The sequence below is a fragment of the Rutilus rutilus genome (assembly GCF_951802725.1).
Source record: "Rutilus rutilus genome assembly, chromosome: 23".
In the NCBI taxonomy this organism is placed as follows: domain Eukaryota; kingdom Metazoa; phylum Chordata; class Actinopteri; order Cypriniformes; family Leuciscidae; genus Rutilus; species Rutilus rutilus.
In genome coordinates this window covers 13232736-13241889 of record NC_140233.1, presented here as the reverse complement: position 1 = coordinate 13241889, position 9154 = coordinate 13232736, and the positions used below count along the sequence as shown (strand labels likewise).

The 9154-nt window shown below is 38.0% G+C and overlaps 1 protein-coding gene across 1 annotated transcript; it reads right to left on the bottom strand.

The window, feature by feature from the left end:
* Positions 1-808: 808 nt before the first annotated feature.
* Positions 809-8697, bottom strand: e2f4 (E2F transcription factor 4). The gene is made up of 10 exons (XM_084396293.1): positions 8195-8697; positions 6973-7082; positions 5949-6110; positions 5252-5295; positions 5074-5138; positions 4525-4825; positions 3732-3881; positions 2964-3008; positions 2778-2822; positions 809-2478 (listed from the first exon to the last, which is right to left on the bottom strand). The coding sequence occupies exons 1-10, from the start codon at positions 8348-8350 to the stop codon at positions 2363-2365; spliced, it is 1194 nt and encodes a 397-aa protein (XP_084252419.1). The 5' UTR covers positions 8351-8697; the 3' UTR covers positions 809-2362.
* Positions 8698-9154: the final 457 nt, after the last annotated feature.

Below are 9154 nucleotides of genomic sequence, written 5' to 3'. Positions count from 1 at the left end.
AAAGCAATTTGTAATAATTAATCCAATACTTTTCCAAGAGAGTAATTAGTAGGCCTACAGTATAAACTTTAAAATGGGATTAGTAGTAATTCATTACTTTTTTAGTGTAACTTACCCAACACTGTAACCAGAGGTGTACAAAGTTACACAACTTCCTTACTTGAGTGAAAGTACAGACACTACTGGTCAAATATTACTCCGTTACAAGTAAAAGTTGTAAAGACCGATTTTTACTTTAGTAAAAGTGCAGAAGTCCTCGTTTTTAAAAGTAAAAAGTAAATGTCAATGCATTGTTGCATGTAATACTTACCTCATGCCTCTGAATCAATGCTTGCCTACCTACCCTCATATCAATATCAGATTTATTTCTAGAACACAGTTCTAGTAGTAGAATTGAATTTGAGTTGAATAATAAGTGCACTCAATAACGTCCACAATGGTTTCGGACACCCAAATGGCTTTTTCCTGTGCCATAATTACACCTTAATGTATGCCTTTTCTGTTCATTTTTCTGTATTTACATAGCATTGCGTGCAACAAAAAACCTAAGGTTGGTACTTTTATCAAAGCAGATTGGAAATACCTTTGGATCAATCCTTGAGGGATTCAAGCATTCAAACTATGTAACCAACCCAATTTTTTAACCACTACACTACAATAGGCCTATTCAAGTGAAACTTGAACAGAAATGCCTGGATCTGCAGGATATGACTCAAGCACCTAGAAGCAGTATGACAGACTCATAAGGAATTAAGTGAAGGAAAAAAGGGAAGCAAATACCCTAAAATCAGACAAATTAAAGAGCATCACAAATACAAAAAGGTCTTTTATTTCATGGGGATGACAATTCCAGTAAAGAACAAGGATTCCGGTATTTTGCAATGACACAGTGAGGATTTGAAAACTGCTCAAATTCCCTAGATATTGTAAAATTGAGTCGCCAAACCCATTCAACGCATAGGGCTGGAAGTTACCTGCGTGATAAACTGTTTTAAAGTGCAATGTGGAGATAGAGGAAACCTGCGTACTATTCATCTACTGAAAAACAGATCAGTTGGAAATCTATCGATACAAAAATAAATGGTAAATGCTTACTGTGTACAAGCATAAAAATATTATTTAGCAGGTAGGAACATTAAGAAAACAAGATTTTTTTTTTTTTGTGGGGCCAACCATTAGTACCAACACCGTGAGGAACCCACATAATGACATTCTGTTCGGACAGCGCTCGTTACACAGCATGTTGATACTGCATTTGTCATGTTGTGACTTTCTCTATACTTCCCCCATAAACCCACATCCTTCTTTAGACAGTTATTCTCATATACAGACATAATAAAGACATCACTTGCTTTCAAAAGCATCTATACACATATATAAACAGGTTAAGAACAAATGTACTGTATGGACTGAAAACACAGGAGGGACTTTTTTTAAAATACAAAAATAGCAATAGGCATCTAATTTAACATTTGTACAGGGCTTTATGTGCGACCTGTTCACAGCAGTCATTTCATTAAACAAGGTTAAAATCATATGCCAACACTGTAGCTAGCCATAGTGTGAGTCGGACACAAAGTATTAACAATACACACCTGAAATAGACAAAGCAGGAATGGTTCATCCAACACTAAGTGTGTTCCTTCACTTTTTCGGAGGATCTGCGCTATGATAAATATATTTTTTGCTTTGTAGCACCAAACTGTAAAGATATCACACAATATGATCGCTGCCTCTTCAGTTAGTAGTGTAACTTAATAACTTCCACATTGTTTCTGAGAGCTGGTATTTCCTGTAAGTTGAGAACAAACTGTTTCTTATTGGTTGAATCACTTCAAACTTCATGCATTCTTCAAAAGCAAAATTATGGAAGCAATACACTTTTTCATGAATAATCTGTATACTCGTTGCGTCCAGGTCAGTAAATGCGCTGTGATAAAACGTGCCATTGAACAGGAAGACCATTTAAAAAGACACATCCAGCTGGTATTTCATTGAACCATTGCTGGTGAATTTAGTCTATTGTCTGATAAACACGTGTCTATACAAAAGTAGTATAAAAACAACAGCCTTATAAGGGAGTTTGGGACTAACTGATCAACAAAAATGGTTTCCGTGGATGTCTGATATCTTCATCAGATCGGAGCAGTTGAATTTAGAAGGGAAAGTTCATTTTCAGTCTGCCACTTGGGTTGGAGTAAATATACACATATAAAAAAAGCTTTATATACACAGAATCAGCTTATCATACATATGGATCTGACACAGAGCCACGCTTTCTTTTTTCCCTCCTTTGAAAAGGGTTCAAAAAAAAGAAAGTTCTTTTAAGTACACTACTCTCGTTGTACGGTGTGTTTGGAGGTCAAAGGTTGGCAATGGGAACATCAAAAAGGTCACAAAGGCCCTCCGTCTCATCCAGGTTATAGATGTAGTCATGGTCACCCGGAGGAGGGGATAGACGGAGGAGCGGAGAGAAAACTATGAGAGAGAAAGACAGAAGAAGAGTGATACTGTTGCCGTCTTTGTGTAAGCAGTGTCTAACTGTTGCTCATTTTATTTGTCATCGCACCCATCATATCAGTGAGTGTATTTATGTTAGCATCGGGGTTTCATTTCAGTTGATGGTCAAATTTAAATTAGTTTTATTGATTATATAAACATGATATAATACATAGCTCATGTGACATTTGATTTGTTATGCACACAAACATTCAAACTTCCATTTCATGTTTAGTAATAGACTAGGTACAGGTGGGCTGACTCATGATCGGCTTTACCTTCTGATGACATCAGCTCCTCAAGCAAATCTGTACTCATAATTTCTGTATGGAGGAAGAAGGAAACATGTCAAATATGAAAAGGTTCTTCCTTGTGTTACTTGTTCAGTCAAGCACATCAGCAGTAGAATGTGATAAACGTCAACAATGATCTGCGAATCTCAAGCATGTTAAACAGGTCCTCACCTTTAGGGTCAAACATTTCTGAAAGTTCTTTGGGGAAGTCCAGTACTGAAGAAAAAAAAGGGGAAAAGAGTCACAATCGTTTAAAGAAGCCAAATTGATAGCAAATGAGCCAGATTCAAACTCACACCTCCCAACATAAATGAGAATTTTCTTTTTTTCTAATTTTGTCAGCTATTTTGAAATTTAGTCTCAGTCCTGTGTCAAATGTACTTTTTATTTTATCATATTTAGTCAACCTCGTCTTGTTTTTATTTAGTCAAGTTTTAGTCGACTAACCCCTGGTTTCACAGACAAGGCTTAAGCTAGTCCCAGACAAAAATGTATGTTTAAGCTGTTTTAACTAAAAGCAATATGTTAAAATATATCAACTCCATTGTGTTGTGTCAAGATGTTTCTTTATAAAGGCTACTTAAATGCCCTAATTAAACTAAGACCTAATCCTGGCTTTAAATCTAGTTTTAGTCAATGAAAACTCACATTGCTGCATAATGGTTAAATTGATCATCACAATTATTTAGCTCAAAATTATAAAATCACAATGTTGGTTGCTATTTGAGATTTTTTTTTTTTTACATTTCATCAGAATATACACACAAATCAAGAGAATGTCAACTCATACATATGGTTTATTTTACCTCATCTAGTTTCCTAATTTATTATAGACTACTTACATAAATGAACATGAACTCTTACATTACGAAAACTGGTAAAACAAGAAACTTCTCAAATTAAACCGGTGATCGCATTTTCAAATGCATGGGCACTTACGATCGGAAGGGTCTGTTTTGATTGGTTCAAAAAGTGTTGATGAATCAGGAAGTGAAGAGCTGTCCAATGAAGCAGATGATTGCAGTTGCTGGGTGTCCGCTGAAGACGCCGGATTGGCTGTTGTATCAGAGGAGGTGGTGCTTGAAATGTCTACAACCCCATAGGGGAAAAAATATATTATATTTAGTAATAGTACATAATACAAAAGCATGAAAAATTAACCGGTTTTGCCACCATATCGGTATCGGCCGATAGATGTTCATTTTTTAAGTTAGCATTATAGACGCAATAAGTAAATTAGGCCGATAGATAACGTATCATTTCCTTCAGCTAAGACACTTCAGATGCACACTGTTCGCCATGATGGAATTGCTTAAAATATGATTGAAATAATTTTCTCTCATATAGGATGCGTTTGGTTAAGTTAATCAAAGCGTTAGTAAAGCGCTCCAGTTTACTGGAGATCATCTTTGCCTTCAGCGCATCTAGTTCAAACAGAAGTGCACATTAATAACTATAATTGGGACTATCATATACATAACATTATTGTAATAAAACGTTAGAATTCTATGGGTTTAGTTGCTGTGTTTCAGCACACACACACACACACACACACACACACACACACACACACACACACACACACACACACACACACACACACACACACACACACACAAGCCTTCACTACCAATTGGTAAAAATGAAAATCATAGTACATTTTAATAAAGGAAAAACAAGTGTTTTCAGACATTATTTCATTAATGACAAATTTTCATTAATTTCATCCAACCTGTGGCTGCCCTCGCAGCAGAGACCGTGGTTGTGCTGGGAGGGACGGTGGTGGAGGAGGTGGTAGGACTCTGGCAGGTGGAGACGGGGGATGGCGTACTGTTGGCTGCTGGTTTGGTGGGTGCGACAGCAGCAGAGGTAGCTGAAGCAGGGGTGGACAGGCTCTGAAGCATGTCGTCTGGCGGGGGCACGGGCAGCACCACAGGAGAAGAACTACAGGGATCCTTATTCACCAGGAGGACCTCGATGGGACCTGCAGAGCTCTTCAGGTGAATCTGGTACTTCTTTTGTCCATTGACATGCTACAAAAAAAGAGAGTACTTAGCTTCTGGATTGTGTAGGCGTTTCTCTTAAGAAGCATAAATTATAGACACTAATAAAACAGTGCTAAAAAGTATTATGGTACTACTATATGGATTTTTGGGTACCGTGGTGATGTGTGTGTGTATATATATATATATATATATATATATATATATATATAATTAACTAAATTAATTACTCAATCAGATATCCAGTGGATTTTAATGCAAATACAAGCAGCACTTACAGATTCAGGCACAGGGACCTCCAACTGTGTTCCTGAGGGAGCTCTGATTGCTAGAAGAGTGTCACCTAGTGGCAGACAAACATATATAGAGTTAAACTTAAATATGTAGCTTTATAACTAATATTTGTTATTCCAGTGACACTGCTGCTTTGTTGGGTGTCTGATGGGAAAAACCAACCTTTGAAGCAATTGCAGAGATCTTGATGCGTTACATATGCCAGAGTGAGTCAAGTTAAGGACAAACAGCAAACGTGCTGAATTCAGAACCACATCTTACTCTTACTTCTAAAATAGTAAGAGTAGTATACTAGTATGCAGTTCTCAGAAAATTGGAAACACTTTAGGAGCTTCAAAGACATCATCTGATTGAATTTTACAGGATTTCTAGGAGACGTGAGTGTCACGGTCCACCTGCAAACAAACCCGTCGTGACGCCAAACTTCCTCGTGGAAGAAAGCTGCCGTGTTTACAACTGTGATGCTGAGCGGCTATCAGAACCAACTAAATGCTGAATTTTCAAAAGTATGTGAAGTTCGCGGCATATACTCTTTGAAATATGTCCCAAGAGTTTTACACGCCAGTCTGGTCTATTGTAGGGACATCGACATTAAATTTTCACAACTCTAAACATGACGCTGAACAAACCGAACCATGATTGGTTGCTTTACATGTCAGTTAGTTGGCCTCTGGGCGGTCCTTCTCCAATGAAAGCTGCTATGGAGTCCAGACCTTCTGCAATCAGTCTGAAGGTCTGGCTACACAAGACTACGGCAAACACAACCTTTCAAATAAAAACTTCACTTTGAGGATCAATTTTAAGTATCAAAGAGCATGTAAAGCGAAAACAGTGGACAAAGGTGTAGTTAGAAGGATATGGGCTATTTATTGAGTCGTCTGTCACATTCTTGATGCTCTGCTGAACCCAAACTCTCTGCTGGTCCAGTTCATGTTCCCTCCTGTCAAGATCCTCCAATTCCAACTTGAGATCTATCAGCTTGTCTGCAATTTCACGCGTGTTGCAACCTGGACCAACACCCCTTCAAATGAACAAAAATAGAAACAGACATTTAGATCAAGTGAATTAAATGACACTTGAACAGACAGCTCTCTAAAACATAAATAGCCACAGCCTACTCATTTAAACAGTTGTCTCAGAAGAGCAATTAGCTGGTTTTTTTATGTTTAGGTTGGATTATTTCTTAAAATAAACTTTTTATAATTTGCTCACTGGCAGTAGCTATGCATTGTTTCAAATAATTATAATAATAACAACAATATATACTGTTCAAAATGTTGGGGTCTGTAATAATTATTTAATGTTTTTGGAAGAAGTCTCTTATGCTTAGCATGACTGCATTTATTTGATCAAAAATAAACTAATATTGTGAAATATTAAAATTCAAAATTAATTTTCTCTCTCATTTTTTTTTTTAAATGCAAGTAATTTCTTTGATCATAATTACTTCAGTCACATGATCCTTCAGAAATCATTCTAATACGTGTATTTGCTGCTCAAGAAACATTTGAAAACAGTTAGGCTGCTTAATATTTTTGTACTTTTAAATACTTTAACAGGAAGTTGCAAAGAACTGGATTTATTTGAAATATAAATATTTTGTAACAATGTCTTTACTGTCACTTTTGACCATTTAATACATCCTTGCTTAATAAAAACTATGAATTTCTTTAATGAACTTACTTGAATTAAAAGCATTGGACCTCTTATCTTATTATATGTACTCTTGCTTAATAGCAAAAGATTACATCCTTCTAATTAGATTCACAAGGAAAAGATGCCTTGTGTTGATGCAAAACACTAATAATGAACTGACAGAGACCATCAAAATAGGATGTCAACATAAAAAAAGACACCAGAAAGCATCCACAGAATTGCCTTACTTCCACTGGATGCTGTTTTTGGATTTCTTCTCAATGAGTCCAATGCCTTCCAAAACATTGGTGATGTCATAGATGCGCCTTTTCTGCCTTACAGCCAAAGTATCTGCAGCCTAAATCACATTCACAAAAAAGAAACCAAACCAGATTATTGATTCTTCTCATCACATGCAACTGGACTAACTACACAAAACACACAAGTGTTTTGCACATTGCAAATGTTTCGCATACAAAGCCTTTAAAAGAGCAGTTCACTGGAAAATAAACTCATTTACTCACTTTTTATGACTTTATTTCTTCTGTGGGAAATGTATTAGGTAGAATGTGAGAGACTGACAGCATTGGTCACCATTCACTTGCATTGAATCTTTATTCCATGCAATGAAAGTAAACGGTGACTGAGGCTGTCATACAGCCTAACACCTCCTCTTTTGTGTTCCCACTTAAGAAAGCAAGTCATATGGGTTTGGAACAAAATTAGGGTGAATAAATGACAGAACTTTAATTTTTCTTTGAACTGTCCCTTTAAGACGTATCGACTATCTAAGACGACAAAAACAGCCCAGAAAAGTTGACAAGCAAGGAGCTTGAAGCAATCAAGTTCCAGGAGGACCTGTTCATTTTCTAAACGACTTCATTACTTTGAATACACAAAGATCATTAAAATGAACAATCTAGTATTTTAATACGTTTTAAGACGCGTAATATCGCGTTTAAACCCCAATAGAAGCAAAGAAACGCATCGCCTGGTCGCACAGGCCTAAACTATCCCAAACTCCAGAGCACGTGCTTGTTTTGAAGGCTTTTGTTTGAGTTTTCAGTGCGGTTGGGATCAGCTTAACCGCAAGAACCCTCCGGGATACAACAACAAACACCACAGGAGCGGGTTTGCTTTGCAGAGAAGTAGTGACAACGACATTACATTTGCAACCTGTTAGCTGGCTCGACTGGTTTAGTGGAGGAACTACTTTATAAGCCGAGCTGTCGGCTAGTCGAGAGAGGGGTTGTACATGCACGCGACCCCCTCCTCCCTTACCAAATAAACTTTTTAATCAACTTTTCTGTTCTGTTATACGACCTGGAGTGCATCTGTTTGCATGCAAACAATAAAAACGACGCATTTTCAGCAGGCGCTGTCCGTCTCGGGCATCGCGCGTGCGATACTGAAAACATATAGCTGATGACGGTGATAGTGATGATGATAATGAGCTCGTCTCGTGCTTACAGCTTTCAAATCCAGCACTCCGTCCTTCGCTTCCTGCAGCAGAGTCACAAATTTAGTCGTGAGCAGCCCGAGACTTTTCTCGTGGCGACTGGGGGTCTGCGGCTGCAGCGAATCTCCCATCGCTCCCAGTTCGTTTCTTCCGGTCTCTAAATCCATCAAGTTGCTTTTAAAGTATTAATAAATCCCCACAGTTCTGCTTGCGGTCGGTTTATGTTGGTATAAGTGAACGCTTTCTGTTGTTATATCGCTGACAGCACCGCTTCTGCCGCCCAAACGCTCGCTTCCCGTCACCGGCCGGTGATTCCTATAGCATGGACGGGGAAGTTCACCTCGAAATGAGAGAGTTAAGCCCCCGTTCAGGGTCCGGTCCGATTCAGGACACAGGTTACCCGAACCCAGATGGCCTAACAAGAACAGGCGCTCTCACAAGCACCAGAGCTGAGCTGCTTGAATGACTGAAGCCGTTGATGGCGCGGTGCATCATGGGATGACCTGCTAAAAAATGGGAAGGCTCTGTGTTCGCCTGTAGGGGGCGATAAGAACGGCGCATTGATCTGAAGCGGCCATGTGGGGGCCACAGATACCGGGTTTTCTGTGCTGAACTGAAAAATGCAAGTTTTTATGTGATTGAATAATCATTGATTGTTTTATCATTAGGCATTTGTTAACTTTTTAAGGCTTTCTGACTTGCAGTAGATCCATAGATAGATAGATAGATAGATAGATAGATAGATAGATAGATAGATAGATAGATAGATAGATAGATAGATAGATAGATAGATAGATAGATAGATAGATAGATAGATAGACTATTCACATAGATAGACAAATATAAAACAAACACAACAGAGCTAGGCTACTCTATATCAGGGCCATTCACATGAGCACGTTTAAACTAAGCATTTATACTTTCATTAACGCTGGTGCCCTTCGGTCATAGATAGATAGATAGATAGACTA

Coding starts and splice junctions, on each gene's coding strand:
- e2f4 (XM_084396293.1), bottom strand. CDS start 8,350: ATGGATTTAGAGACCGGAAGAAACGAACTGGGAGCGATGGGAGATTCG. Junction 6,111..6,972: donor AAAAACAGCATCCAGTGGAA/GTAAGGCAATTC, acceptor GTTCATTTGAAG/GGGTGTTGGTCCAGGTTGCA. Junction 5,296..5,948: donor GACGACTCAATAAATAGCCC/ATATCCTTCTAA, acceptor AACTTGACTCAC/TCTGGCATATGTAACGCATC.